At 48.2% G+C, this 15,791-nt stretch overlaps 1 protein-coding gene across 2 annotated transcripts in view; it reads left to right on the forward strand.

Annotated features, from left to right (window-relative positions):
• LOC139541416 (rho GTPase-activating protein 39-like) overlaps positions 1–15,791 on the forward strand; it is a 179,139-nt gene that overhangs the window by 132,168 nt on the left and 31,180 nt on the right. For both annotated transcript variants that reach the window (XM_071346044.1, XM_071346045.1), the window contains exons 2-5: positions 5,052–5,483; positions 13,478–13,847; positions 14,098–14,364; positions 14,531–15,295. In XM_071346044.1, the coding sequence (XP_071202145.1) occupies positions 5,052–5,483; positions 13,478–13,847; positions 14,098–14,364; positions 14,531–15,295 (1,834 nt within the window). The remainder of the gene's footprint in view (positions 1–5,051; positions 5,484–13,477; positions 13,848–14,097; positions 14,365–14,530; positions 15,296–15,791) is intronic.

A 15,791-nucleotide genomic window follows, 5' to 3' on the forward strand; every position in this document is an offset into this window, starting at 1 on the left:
CAACTGGACCCTGGACTTCCTGACGGGCCACCCCCAAGGTGGTAAGAGTAGGCAACAACACATCTACCACGCTGATCCTCAACACGGGAGCCCCCAGGGGTGCGTGCTTATTCCCCTCCTGTACTCCCTGTTCACCCACGGCTGCGTGGCCAAACACAACTCCAACACCATCATTACGTTTGCTGATGACACAACCGTGGTAGGCCTGATCACCGACAACGATTAGACAGTCTATAGGGAGACCTGGCAGTGGGGTGCCAGGACAACAACCGCTCCCCGAATGTGAGCAAGACAAAGGAGCTGATCGTGGACTACAGGAAAAGGTGGGCTGAACAGGCCCCCATTAACATCGACGGGGCTGTAGTGGAGCGGGTTGAGAGTTTCAAGTTCCTTGGTGTCCACATCACCAACAAACTTTTATGATCCAACCACACCAAAAACCGTTGTGAAGAGGGCACAACAACACCTTTTCCCCCTCAGAAGACTGGAAAGATTTGGCAAACGAACGAAAACAGTCCCGTGTGGCAAAAACACTGACACAGGAACAATCACCCACAAACAAATGGTGAAAACAGCCTACCTTAATATGGTTCTCAATCAGAGGAAACCTAAAACACCTGCCCCTGATTGAGAACCATATCAGGCTAATTAACAATGAACCCAACATAGAAACACATAACATAGAATGCCCACCCAGGTCACGTCCTGACCAACTAAACAAAGACAAAACAAAGGAAATAAGGTCAGGAACGTGACACATGGGTCCCCAGATCGTTAAAAAAGGTCTATAGCTGCACCATCGAGAGCATCCTGACCAGTTGCATCGCAACTGCTCGGCATCTGACCGTAAAATTCAAAATCAAATCAAAATCAAATTTTGTTGCTCACATACACATGGTTAGCAGATGTTAATGCGAGTGTAGCGAAATGCTTGTGCTTCTAGTTCCGACCGTGCAGTAATATCTAACAAGTAATCTAACAATTTCACATCAACTACCTTATACACACAAGAGTAAAGGAATGATTAAGAATATGTACATATAAATATATGGTTGAGCGATGGCCGAACGGCATTGGCAAGATGCAGTAGATGGTATAGAGTACAGTATATACATATGAGATGAGTAATGTAGGGTATGTAAACATTATATAAAGTGGTATTGTTTAAGTGACTAGTGATACATTTATTACATCCAATTATTAATTATTAAAGTGGCTAGAGATTGAGTCTGTATGTTGGCAGCAGCCACTCAATGTTAGTGATGGCTGTTTAACAGTCTGATGGCCTTGAGATAGAAGCTGTTTTTCAGTCTCTCGGTCCCAGCTTTGATGCACCTGTACTGACCTCGCCTTCTGGATGATAGCGGGGTGAACAGGCAGTTGCTCGGGTGGTTGTTGTCCTTGATGATCTTTTTGGCCTTCCTGTGTCATCGGGTGGTGTAGGTGTCCTGGGGGGCAGGTAGTTTGCCCCCGGTGATGCGTTGTGCAGACCTCACTACCCTCTGGAGAGCCTTACGGTTGTGGGCAGAGCAGTTGCCGTACCAGGCGGTGATACAGCCCGACAGGATGCTCTCGATTGTGCATCTGTAAAAGTTTGTGAGTGTTTTTGGGGACAAGCCAAATTTCTTCAGCCTCCCGAGGTTGAAGAGGCGCTGTTGCACCTTCTTCACCACGCTGTCTGTGTGGGTGGACCATTTCAGTTTGTCTGTGATGTGTACACCAAGGAACTTAAAACTTTCCACCTTCTCCACTACTGTCGCTTTGACGTGGATAGGGGGCTGCTCCCTCTGCTGTTTCCTGAAGTCCACGATTGTCACGTTCTGACCATAGTTCTTTTGGCCCAAAGGCTGAGCTGGAGGCAGCGAAAGCGGAGAGGCGGTGGTATGAAGAGGCTGCACGAAAGCGCGGCTGGAAGCCAGAGAGGCAGCCCCAAAAATGTCTTGGAGGGGGCACACGGGGAGTGTGGCGAAGTCAGGTAGGAGACCTGCGCCAAACTCCCGTGCTTACCGTGGAGAGCGAGAGTACGGGCAGACACTGTGTTATGCGGAAGAGCGCACGGTGTCTCCTGTACGTGTACATAGCCCAGTGCGGCTTATTCCACCTCGCCGCACTGGCATGGCTACAGTGAGCATCCAGCCAGGTAGGGTTGGGCAGGCTCGGTGCTCGAGACCTGTAGTGCGTCTCCATGGTCCGGTCTATCCGGTGCCTTCTACAAGCCTTCTACAAGCACCAGCCCTCCTGTGGCAGCCCCACGTACCAGCCCTCCTGTGGCAGTCCCTCGCACCAGTCCTCCGGTGCCAGCACCACGTACCAGGCCTCCAGTTCCAGCACCACACACTCGCCTTGAGGTGCGTGTTCCCAGCCCGGTACCACCAGTTCCGGCCCCACGCACCAGGCCAACTGTGTGCCTCCAGGGTCCAGTATGCCCTGTTCCTGCTCCCCGCACTCGCCCAGTGGTGCGTGTCCCCAGCCCGGTACCACCAGTTCCGGCACCACGCACCAGGCCTACTGTGCGCCTCAGCAGGCCAGAGTCTTCCGTCTGTCCAGCGCCGCCTGAGCTGCCCGTCTGTCCAGCGCCGCCTGAGCTGCCCGTCTGTCCAGCGCCGCCTGAGCTGCCCGTCTGTCCAGCGCCGACTGAGCTGCCCGTCTGTCCAGCGCCGCCTGAGCTGCCCGTCTGTCCAGCGCCGTCAGAGCCGCCCGTCTGTCCTGAGCCGCTAGAGTCGTCCGTCAGTCAGGAGCCGCTAGAGCCGTCCGTCAGTCAGGAGCCGCCAGAGCCGCCCGCCAGTCAGGAGTTGCCAGAGCCGTCCGCCAGTCAGGAGCTGCCAGAGCCGCCCGCCAATCAGGAGCTGCGAGAGCTGCCCTTCAGGCCGGAGCTGCCTTTCAGTCCGGAGCTGCCTTTCAGTCCGGAGCTGCCTTTCAGTCCGGAGCTGCCTTTCAGTCCGGAGCTACCCCTCAGTCCTGAGCTACCCCTCAGTCCTGAGCTACCCCTCAGTCCGGAGCTGCCCCTCAGTCCGGAGCTGCCCCTCAGTCCAGTGGGGCCCTTTATTAGGGTTCCCAGGCCAAGGTTGGCGGCGAGGGTCGCCGCTCAAAGGACGTCACTGAAGCGGACAAAGACAATGGTGAAGTGGGGTCCACGTCCAGCGCCAGAGCCGCCACCACGGACAGATGCCCACCCAGACCCTCCCCTATAGGTTCAGGTTTTGCGGCCGGAGTCCGCACCTGGGGGGGGGGGGGGTACTGTCACGTTCTGAGCATAGTTATTTTGGTTTTTCTTTGTTTTAGTATGGTCAGGGCGTGAGTTGGGGTGGGCAGTCTATGTTTTCTGTTTCTATGTGGGGTTTCTTGTTTGGCCTGATATGGTTCTCAATCAGAGGCAGGTGTTAGTCATTGTCTCTGGTTGGGAACCATATTTAGGTAGCCTGTTTTGTAGTGTGTTTTGTGGGTGATTGTTCCTGTTCGTGTGTTCCTGTTTTTTCTGTGTTCACTAGTTCGGGACTGTAGCTTCGTTGGTTTTTCGTCAGTTTATTGTTTTTTGTTCATTCTTGAAAAGTATTCTAATAAATATGGATACGTACCACGCTGCGCACTGGTCTTCCGATCCTTCCTACTACTCCTCGTCAGAGGAGGAAGACGAAAGCCGTTACAACGATCATATCCTTTGTTATGTTGATGTTGATGTTGAGTGTGAGGTTATTTTCCTGACACCACACTCCGAGGGCCCTCATCTCCTCCCTGTAGGCCGCCTCGTCGTTGTTGGTAATCAAGCCTATCACTGTAGTGTCGTCTGCAAACTTGATGATTGATTTGGAGGCGTGCATGGCCACGTAGTCATGGGTGAACAGGGAGTACAGGAGAGGGTTGAGAACACACCCTTGTGGGGCCCCAGTGTTGAGGATCAGCGGGGTGGAGATGTTGTTTCCTACCTTCACCACCTGGGGGTGGTGAAGTCCAGGACCCAGTTGTACAGGGCGGGGTCAAGACCCAGGGTCTCGAGCTTAATGACGAGATTGGAGGGTACTATGGTGTTAAATGCTGAGCTGTAATTGATGAACAGCATTCTTACATAGCTATTCCTCTTGTCCAAATGGGTTAGGGCAGTGTGCAGTGTGATTGTGATTGCATTGTCTGTGGACCTATTGGAGTGGGTCTAGGGTGTCAGGAAGGGTGGCACTACAGAGGGTAGTGTGTATGGCCCAGTACATCACTGGGACCAAGCTTCCTGACATCCAGGACCTCTATACCAGGCAGTGTCAGAGGAAGGCCCAAAAAGACTTAGACTTCAGCCACCCTAGTCATAGACTGTTCTCTCTGCTACCACACGGTAAGCGGTACCGGAGTGCCAAGTCTAGGACCAAAATGCTCCTTAACAGCTTCTACCTCCAAGCCATAAGACTGCTGAACAATTAATCAAATGGCCACCTGAACTTTTACACTGACACGCCCTCCCTCCATTTGTTTTTTCACTGCTGCTTCTCGCTGTTTATTATCTATGCATAGTCACTTTACCCCTACCTACATGTACAAAATAACTTGACTAACCTGTACCCCCGCACATTGACTCGTACCGGTACCCCGTGGATATAGCCTCGTTATTTTTATTGTGTTACTTTTTATTTTAATTTTACAATTTTTACTTTTGTTTATTCAGTAAATATTTTCTTAACTCTTTTCTTGAACTGCATTGTTGGTCAAGGGCTTGTAAGTAAGCATTTCACGGTAAGGTCTACAGCTGCTGTATTCGGAGCATGTGACAAATAAAATGTGATTTGATTTGAGGTTGTTGTGTGTTATGTGGTGTGGCCTGGATAATGCAGGTTGTTGTCACATCTGACCCATGCAGCTGGCTTCCACAGGAGAGGATAGGAAGAGGCAGACTCACAGCTGTAGAGAAGCTCAAATCTCGAAGCCAAAGTCATGTTTGCGAAGAGGCTCATATAAGCTTTACACTATAGAATTAGGAATTAGAATAAAATAGTAATAGGAATTGATGCATGATACTATAGTACAGTTGTATTCCTCTCTTGTCTATTCTCCTCTGTCCCCCTCTGCAGGTTGGAGTGGGTGGAGATCATAGAGCCACGCACGCGGGAACGCATGTATGCCAACCTCCTCACCGGAGAGTGTGTGTGGGACCCCCCTCAAGGGGTACGTATTAAGAGGACAGGGGACAACCAGTGGTGGGAGCTGTTTGACCCCAACACCTCCCGCTTCTACTACTACAATGCTTCCACGCAACGCACTGTCTGGCACCGCCCTCAGGCCTGTGACATCATCCCCCTCGCCAAGCTACAGACGCTGAAGCAGCACACGGATGTTCCCTGCCCGGTAGGGGGAGGGACAGGGGGAGAAAGAGGGGGCAGGACGTCAGCTGATAACAGCCCGGGAAAGAGCAGTGCGGTCAGTAGAGAGGGGAGCACCTCATCTTCACTGGACCAGGAACTGACCGCATCAGAGAAACAGGGGAACAGAGAGGAGTCAGACAGGTAACTACATACACTACACTTCCCCTGACCATGACCCGACCACAATCTTAACTCTAACTCCACCACAGGGAGGAGGCAGAGGGGTATCTAAGTCTTATACAGAACCATGACCACAACCACAAATCCTGTAGGTTCTCTGACATTCTATTTGCCCATCTCTCTCTCTCGCTCCATCTCTATCTCCCTCTCTCTCCTCTTTGTCCTGTAAATGTGTTCTCTGCTCTTGTCTCTGCCAGAGCTGACAAACCAGCTCTCCTCTCACACACACACACACACACACACACACACACACACACACACACACACACACACACACACACACACACACACACACACACACACACACACACACACACACACACATATACACACACACACACGCATGCACACACACATTTTCAGTCAGTATGTCCCCTTAAGAGAGGTAGTGTTCAGTGGTTTTGTGTGGATTTCAGAGTTCATTAATAATGTCAGTGATGTTGGGCAGTGTGTGGTCCAGTACTAGTTGTTCTCTAGGGTTTTTGTGATTCCAGGACATTAAAGAAAGGGACTGGTTTGCAGTGTTTTCGTTAAGGACATGGATTAGCCATGGGAGTAGCCTAGAAAAAGTAGCCAGCCAGGGAGTTCCTGGCTGGGGGGGTTCAATGGGGCAATAGAACGAGCTCTATTTTGGTGGCCTCTGGTACAGTGCATTCGGAAAGTATTCAGACCCATAGATTTTTTCCCACATTTTGTGAAGTTACAGCCTTATTCTAAATTTGTTTAAATTGTTTGTTTTCCTCATCAATCTACACACAATAACTACCCCATAATGACAAAGCAAAAACAGGTTTTTAGAAAAGTTTGCAAATGTATTACAAATAAAAACATAAGTATTCAGACCCTTTACTCAGTACTTTGTTGAAGCACCTTTGGCAACGATTACAGCCCTGAGTCTTCTTGGGTATGATGCTACAAGCTTGGCACACCTGTATTTGGGGAGTTTCTCCCATTATTCTCTGCAGATCCTCTCAAGCTCTGTCAGGTTGGATGGGGAGCATCACTGCACAGCTATTTTCAGGTCTCTCCAGAGATGTTGGATTGGGTTCAAGTCCGGGCTCTGGCTGGACCACTCAAGGACATTCAGAGACTCCTCCCATCTCCACAGAGGAACTCTGGAGCTCTGTAAGAGTGACCATCGTGTTCTTGGTCACCTCCCTGAACAAGGCCCTTCTCCCCCGATTGCTCAGTGTGGCCGGGCGGCCAGCTCTAGGAAGAGTCCTGGTGGTTCCAATCTCCTTCCATTTAAGAATGATGGAGGCCACTGTGTTTTTGGGGACCTTCAATGCTGCAGACATTTTTTGGTCCCTTTCCCCAGATCTGTGCCTTGATACAATCCTGTCTCTGAGCTTTACGGACAATTCCTTCGACCTAATGGCTTGGTTTTTGCTCTGACATGCACTGTCAACTGTGGAACCTTATATAGACAGGTGTGTGCCTTTCCAAATCATGTCCAATCAATTGAATTTACCACAGGTGGACTCCAATCAAGTTGTAGAAACATCTCAAGAATGATCAATGGAAACAGGATGCACTTGAGCTCAGTTTTGAGTCTCATAGCAAAGGGTCTGAATACTTATGTAAATAAGGGATTTCTATTTCTAACAACCTGTTTTCACTTTGTCATTATGGGATATTGTGTGTATATTGATGAGTAAAACAATTTATTAAATCAATTTTAGGAAAAGTCTGTAATGTAACAAAATGTGGAAAAGGGAAGTGGTCTGAATACTTTCCGATTGCACTGTACATTCTAATCTAATGGCCACCCGTACTATTTACATTGACCCCCCCTTTGTTTTTACACTGCTGCTACTCACTGTTTATTATCTATGCATAGTCACTTTACCTCTACCTACATCTACAAATGACCTTGACTAACCTGTACCCCCGCACATTGACTCGGTACCGGTAGCCCCTGTATACAGCCTCGTTATTGTTATTTTATTGTGTTACTTTTTATATATATATTGTTTTTACTTTAGTTTATTTAGTCAATTTTCTCTTAATCCTATTTTCTTAAAACTGCGTTGTTGGTTCAGGGCTTGGAAGTAAGCATTTCACGGTATTCGGCACATGTGACAAATTTGATTTGATTTGATTTGATTCCACCCAAAATACACAGCAACATTATTAAATCATTTTATGACTTTACCTCCCAGATTTGGTCAAATTACATAAATTAGTTGTGGTATTGAGTAGGAAGACATGAATTTACAATTAAAATGACAAAAAAATATATGAATTCAGTGTGTTGTTAGTTGTTTGGGATATCATCTAGGCCTATATGATCAGGACTATTTTCTATGTAAAATAACCTTTTTTAACGTTGAACCTGTCTTCTCTTGAGATTAAAGTAATATTTGCAGTTTTACTGCAAGATATGAATTGCCATAATGATGTTTGTTTTTCAGGAGTAAAAACAAATGCTAATACTTTCATGGGGAGGGCCCCCAGACCCCCCGCCAGATTGTGCACCCCCACTTTTATACAAAGTCAGGCTCCCATGAATATCAATGGGATATAGGAGATTGACTTTGTTCAGTACGTTCTACACCTTTTATAAACTAGTCAACACTTGCTGTTCGGTCGTCAATCAAAGCACAATAAATAGTCTATGCGTCCCAACTCCGTGGCCTAAAAAACACACAAAATCTGTCCTAGATCACTAGAAGATGCATATCGTTAATTCTAGCGGGAGAAGGCTATACAGACTTTTCTGACTTGCGAATTTAAGCTTTTTTTGGGCTCCCTAGTGGCGCAGACGTTTAAGGCACTGCATCTCAGTGCTAGAGGCATCACTACAGACACCTTGATTCGAATCCAGGCTGTATCACAACCAAACCTGATTGGGAGTCCCATAGGGCAGCGCACAATTGGCCCAGCGTCGTCCGGGTTTGGCCGGTGTAGGCCGTCATTTTAAATAAGAATTTGTTCTTAACTGACTTGCCTAGTTAAATATAGGTTAAAAATATATATATTTTTTTAATATATGAAAAAAAGCCTAGTTTATTTATGAAGTGGAAACTGTGGTTTGTCTCCAAGATGGATTGTGGGTATTGACCTTGAGGTCCACAGAAAAAGACAAGGATTCCATTTAATAACCGTGGAGAAAGAGAGCGAGAGAGAGAGCGAGAGAGAGAGAGAGAGAGAGCGAGAGAGAGATGAGAAGACGTTTGAAGGAAAGACAAAAAGAAGGGTCTGAATTTACTGAAGTGAAGATTGTCTTTGAGCCATCCTATTTCCCACTATGTCACTGTCTGCCCAGTAGTGTTTGTGTGTGTGTGTCAGGATTTCCTTTAGCCGGTAATAGCCGGCTGTATTTACATCTACTGGAAATACCAGTAGATGTAAATACATTTGACCAGTCATGCTTATTGGTCTATAGGTTAATTAGCATCATTTTGTGGAATTAAATTGGTGTGTATGTATACAGATACAGAGTCTATGAGCGGAAAATCTGCCAGACAGCGCGAGAGCACTGCCAGACAAGGTGAGAGCTGTCTGGCAGACAGCGCGAGAGCTCTGCTCTCCAGCAGCTCATTCGTTGCTGCTGGAGTGAAGCATGTGCTTTTATAAGCCCAATCATTGTGTAACAATTCTGAATGCAATCACGTGTTAAAAACAGTTTTGATACCCACGATTAAAAAGAGCTACTATTTTTATTTCTCAACTGGTAATTGAAGCGTGCTTTCCATTCTCCATTCAAGTACATATAGGCAACGGTAGGCAGGCGTGTCACACACCACTTTGCAATGAGCTGGAGGCAGTTTGCATTTTGAAAACTTAAAACATATACTTAATTGTTTGAAACCTGAATGTTTTACTTCATATTATACTTCATATTATGAGGCATGTCTTACCTTGCTTCAAAGTAAAATCCGATCATAGAAACGGGGAGGCGATTATTTTATAAAGACTTCCATATGCCATTGAAACCAGTAGCCTATTTCTCTCATGTTCTATTGGTTTTCAAATCAACTTTATTTAATTGTTCAGTAGTCAAAGGCACAATCCTAGTCATATTAGTAACCTATGGTAGTTGTTGCATCTTTAGATCTCCCCTCTTTCAAAATCTCAAATGCATATTTTCATCTCGGTCACATGAAACCGCTCGCATGTGCGTTGTGCTTTTGACAACTATGTTTTCCCGCTAACTGCATTATGGAAGGAACATGCGAGCGTAGCCTACTGCCTTGTGTGCAGTGCTGCACTTATAATGTGAAGAAGCAATAGGTTATCAACATTTTAAGCAAGACGTTCTGATCTGTTGCATCAGCCTCATTTTTTTTTAACGTTTATTTAAATGTTTATGTATCCTAGGCCTACTGGTTGTGGGGATCTATCGTCCCACAACTGTCCCAGAGTCTGTTTGGAATAGGCTGTTTCTTTCTCGCACAGAACGACAAGCTGACCAATAGAATAGGTGAATTTGTCCTACTATGGGGGATAGTAGATTGACATAAGATAGTGATGTTGCTGTTTGTTACTCGTCTTGTTGTCTGAAGAAAAGTAAATGTGGACAGTTATTCCAACATCTTCAATGTGTACATTGGAATTCAGTAAGAAGGATGCACGTCGCTTCATCCTCAACTTGCATGTTCTGTTAAGATGAATTACCATCATCTAAATGGGATTTCTGTCATTCTGAGCACAGTGGTGGACGCCTGAATCAGGTTATGCACCCAATGCATTAGTCTGGTAAATTTCTCAAATGTCCGTTAAATAAAAATGCTGCCGGTCAAATGTCCGTCTCCACATTTTCCTAACAAAAACCCTGGTGTGTGTGTGTGTGTGTGTGTGTGTGTGTGTGTGTGTGTGTGTGTGTGTGTGTGTGTGTGTGTGTGTGTGTGTGTGTGTGTGTGTGTGTGTGTGTGTGTGTGTGTGTGTGTGTGTGTGCCAATGCATTGCCATCATCCTAAATATAAAGCGTTCTCTTTATTGAACCACACAGAAGGGTGGTTCATCCCCTCACAGAAATCACACAATGTCTTCTGGATGTTAATACATTTGTCTGTAACACTGTTTATGCAAAAAGTGTTATAGTATCATCATTAGGGAGATAGGGATAGACAGATGAGGTTTAGAACTGAGTGGCAGAGAGGAGTTTTCAAATCAAATCAAATTGTCACATGCGCCGAATACAAAAGTGAAACGCTTACTTACAAGACCTTAACCAACAATGCAGTTTTAAGAAAAATACCTAAAGAAAAATAAGAAATAAAAGTAACAAATAATTAAAGAGCAGCAGTAAAATAACAGTAGGGAGGCTATATACAGGGGGAACCGGTACAGAGTCAATGTGCGGGTGCAACGGTTAGTGGAGGTTTTTCTGTAGTGCTGTGGAGTTCAGTCTTCCTGAAGGTCCAGCATATTGATGAACAGATCCATAATGCATTGTATACACTAAGCCTGTGTGTGTGTGTGTGTGTGTGTGTGTGTGTGTGTGTGTGTGTGTGTGGTGTGTGTGTGTGTGGTGTGTGTGGTGTGTGTGTGTGGTGTGTGTGTGTGTGTGTGTGTGTGTGTGTGTGTGTGGTGTGTGTGTGTGTGTGTGTGTGTGTGTGTGTGTGTGTGTGTGTGTGTGTGTGTGTGTGCGTGCGTGCGTGCGTGCGTGCGTGCGTGCGTGCGTGGGTGCGTGCGTGCGTGCGTCAGATCCATAATGTATGTGGAGAAAGCCAGATCTCACAGCCATCTGGAGTTGATCTTCAGAAGCAGAGAAGCGACAGACTGCAGCTGTCAGCCCAACCTGCCTGCCCTCACCTGAACACATACACATCACACACTCTCTTCTCCATCTCCTGCTGGGTTTGTGCTCATACAGTACGTGTGTCTGATGTCCATCAAATGATGCAGGTGCTCCAAATTCCCCTTTGATTTGACGTCATTTTAAGAGTTGGTTGGTGACAGGTTGGTTGATCACATTGATTGAGTTAATTAAATCGTTGCAATGGCTAAAGCCACGCCCAGTCAATACACCTGGTGTTCAACCTTCCTAAGTTCTCCCATGTCACCCCACTCCTCCGCACACTCCACTGGCTTCCAGTCGAAGCTTGCATCATCTTCAGTCCCTGGTGCTTGCCTACGGAGCAGCAAGGGGAACTGCCCCTCCTTACCTTCAGGCTATGCTCAAACCCTTCATCCCAACCGGAACACTCCATTCCGCCACCTCTGATCTCTTGGCTCTCCCCTACAGGAGGGCAGCTCCCACTCAGCCCAGTCAAAGCTCTTCTCTGTCCTGGCACCCCAATGGTGGAACAAGCTTCCCCCTAAAATCAGGACAGCAGAGTACCTGCCCATCTTTCGAAAACATCTGAAACCCTACCTCTTTGAAGAGTACCTTAAATAACTCTCATGGAGAGTTATTGTGGAGGGAGAGACTCAGAGGAACATAATTCATTGATTGGATTTATATAGCACTTTTCTACCAACTGAGGAACTCAAAGTGCTTTACACAGTAAGGGGGAGACTCACCTCATCCACCACCAATGTGTGGCACCTACATGGATAATGCACTGCAACCATTTTTGTGCCAGAATGTTCAAAACACATCATTTAAAGAGGTGAGGAGTGATATACACCAATTAGGAATGAGGGGGATGATTAGGTGGCCATGATGGAATAGGGCCAAGTTGGGAACTTAGCCAGGACACCAGGGTTAACACCCCTTCTCTTACAATAACTGTCATGGGATTTTTAATGACCATAGAGAGTCATGCCATCCGTTTAACGTCCCATCCGAAAGACGAAACCCTACGCAGGGCAATGTCCCCTTCACTGCTCTGGGGCATATGGATCGCCTTAGACCAGAGTGCCCCCTACTGGCCCTCCAACACCACTTCCAGCAGCATCTGGTCTCCCATCCAGAGACCAACCAGGCTTAGCTTCAGAGGCAAGTCAGCAGTGAGATGCAGGGTGTAAATTGATTTGAAGGTCAAATGTATAGGAATCATTTATGGCTAGGGAAAGGAGGAACAATGTTCACTGTATCCTGATTGTCTAGGGAGAGAGGGAAAGAGAGAGATATTTAAAGAGCTGGATGGAAGGAGAGAAGACAGACAAGGGAGTGACAGAGAGGCCAGGAGGGAGAACAAGAGATGATAGAGGAGATGTGGAGAGAGGGAGTGAGGGGGGAAAAAGAGTAGAGGTGGTTTTGTATCTAATGGCTCCCTAGCACAGTGTGGTCTAACCCAACATACACAACCCTGTAATCCTTAATCCTACCCCCTCAATACACACACACACACACACACTCAGAGTGTGGAACTATTGAAGCCGAGGGTGGCTAGTGCTGCAATCGATTTCACACTTTTTTCTCTCTCTCTTTCTCTGCCTTTCTCCTTCCCTCACTCCATCTCTCTCTCTCCCCCTCTCTCCTAAAACTCATCATTTGTATTTCTCTCACAGTTTCTCTCTGTTGTTGGGTGTTCACTGAAAAACACTCAGTATTGTGATACACAGTTAATATATTGCATTAAAACAATCCATAAGAATACAACAATATTTTATGAGAATACCATGATTAGGTTTAAGTGTAGCTTCCCTGCCAGGGTCCAGTTGTACCTGTCTCCTGAGCAGCAGGTCAGGACATTGCTGTCCTGTCTGCTGTGTAGAACAATGGCTTCACACCCTGGTCCCAGATCTCTTTGTGCTGCCTTGCCAACTCCTATGGTCATTGTTACGCCACAGGAGTTGGAAAGAGAGCACAAGCAGATCGGGGACCAGGCTAGGGGTTTCACTCCTGTCTCTGACTGTTCTGTTCTCTTCCAACCACTAACTCATCTATGGGAAAGTTGAAATGCTATGCTGTGTCTGTGTTCAAACTTAGTCAGGATTTACTTTGGACACCACACACCAGTAACTGAACAGAATCACACCTGACAGCTCCTTTGTCCTCTGTGCCAAATACATTAATTAACTCTCTCTCTCACTCTACCTCTCTCTGCCTACCCCCTCAGAACCTCTCCATTCAGATGGAACACAGGTACCAAGGAGCGGATGCTGATCAAGGTGACAGACAGAGAACCCAGCTTCCTCTCTCACCAGGGGAACGGTTACTCCCCCTGCGACCCCCCTACCCTCACCCCCGCACCTGGCACCGGCACCGCCTCCCGTACCCGCCGTTCCTCTGGAGGCTCCGCCCCCCATGACACCGGCCCCGACGGCTCTCCAATCCTCTACGTCGACCGTCGCCAGTCGCCCTTCCCGAAACGGGCGGAGCTAGGGGGCGGAGGTACCGGGACACACCGTCGCCCCTCGGCCGACTCACAGCCCCCCTCCCCCCGCTACGCCTACGAACCACCCCTCTACGAGGAGCCCCCCTCGGAGGTACGACACTACAACATAGTGTCAGAAACACGTTCATAAAACATGTAAAAACACACCTCTTTCAGCTAGTCTATGGTATGCTCTGTGATTGACTCTGTTTTACTTGCCTCTTTGTGTCTTTCCCAGTGTCCCTGTGTGATCGGTCTTGTTATGATTGATTTTAATTGCACTAGGATTTGATTGTCGCCTGTCTTTTCTATGTGCAGTTTCTACACTTTTTTGGTACACTTATTGTTTTTTATGATTCTAGTACCAGCCCCCGCCCATCTACGAGGAACCGCCCACGGACGTGATGCACCACCTGGGCTCTGACTCCTCCTTGCTGTATGGCACAGGGAAGTCCCCGGCCCGGGGAAAGCCCTCCTCGGCGACTCCCCTCTATCACTCTCCCAAACAGAGCCACTCCCCCTACGGCCAGCTGGTGCTGACCAGACAGAAGTGTCCAGAGAAGACCCAGAGTCTGGAGTACAGCCCTGCTGGGAAGGAGTATGTCAAACAGCTGGTCTACGTGGAACAGGTAGGTAGTCTAGAGGTTAGAGAGATAGGCCAGCCACCGGAGGGTTGCCGGCTCGAATCCCATGTCTGACAGTAGGACGGTAACTGGAGGGTTGCTGGCACCAGTTGGACATTCGTGTACATTATACAATAAAGTCATCTTCTTCTTCCTCCCCCTCCTCCAACAGTCCTCCTCCAGCCCACGTTCTAAGACAGCCGACCGGCTCCTTCACTACGGGACCTCCACGGCCACCCCATCCTCCATGGGGGGGTATGGGGGCTCCTACGGAGGCTCCTACACCCTCCAACACAGCCAGAGTCTGATACGGGACCCCCGGCTGCTGCTGGACTACGGGAGCGAGGAGGGGGGCGAGGGCGGAGGCCAGAGGTTGCTCTACGAGGACTCTATGTCCTGGTGCTCCAGTCAGCACCACTCCCTCTCCCTCTCTGGGTCTACAGGTGGAGGGGGCTTCTCGCCCGGGGGGAACCGCAAACGCAAGACCCGGAAACCCTCCCTGCCCCAGGAGCTGGGGAGGTGTGGAGGGGGTGGTGGTGTTGGGGCGGACTGGGAGGAGGGGCCGATGTCGGGGACCCTGTCAGAGGCAGTGTTGAACCAGGCCAGGCTGGCGTGGGAGGCCCAGCAAGTGATGAAACAGAGGAGCAGTTGGGAATCAGCCCCGGGGGAAGGGGGCTCGGCCAGGGGCTCTAACCAGGGAGGAGGGTCTAAAGACGGGTACGAGAGCGATGGGGCGGTGCCCCTGCCCCTGCCAGGCCCAGTGGTGAGGGCGTTTAGCGAGGACGAGGCGTTAGCACAGAGCGACGGGCACCACGGGCATTACCACTGGAAACGCAGCACCTTCGACAGACTGGGCTTCCCTCAGGCACTGCTGGAGAAGAGCCTGTCTGTACAGACCAACCTGGCCTCGCCTGAACCCTTCCTACACCCCTCACAGGTATCCACACACAAACACACACACACACACACACACACACACACACACACACACACACACACACACACACACACACACACACACACACACACACACACACACACTGTCAGTGCAGAGCAGACTCTAGCTCTTATATTCTATGTCGCCGTGTGTGTGTGTGTGTGTGTGTGTGTGTGTGTGTGTGTGTGTGTGTGTGTGTGTGTGTGTGTGTGTGTGTGTGTGTGTGTGTGTGTGTGTGTGACTTCGAACTCTAGCTCATCTTCTCTGTCACAGAGCCACGCCCTAGCTGCTATAGGTCCATTAATGTTTTATCATGTGCAGAATCAGATCATTATTTTAATGGGGTGAGATTGGTTTATGTAATACCAGTTGTTGGAACCAAAATTATTTTCCAATCGTTTTGTTCTGAACAGAGTAATGAATTTTTTCGTTCCGTTCCACTATTCTGACCAGTAACATAAAGTTCTGAACTGGTTTGAACCAAAAAAAAGTCCAG

The sequence above is a fragment of the Salvelinus alpinus genome, chromosome 16 (genome assembly GCF_045679555.1).
Source record: "Salvelinus alpinus chromosome 16, SLU_Salpinus.1, whole genome shotgun sequence".
In the NCBI taxonomy this organism is placed as follows: Eukaryota; Metazoa; Chordata; class Actinopteri; order Salmoniformes; family Salmonidae; genus Salvelinus; species Salvelinus alpinus.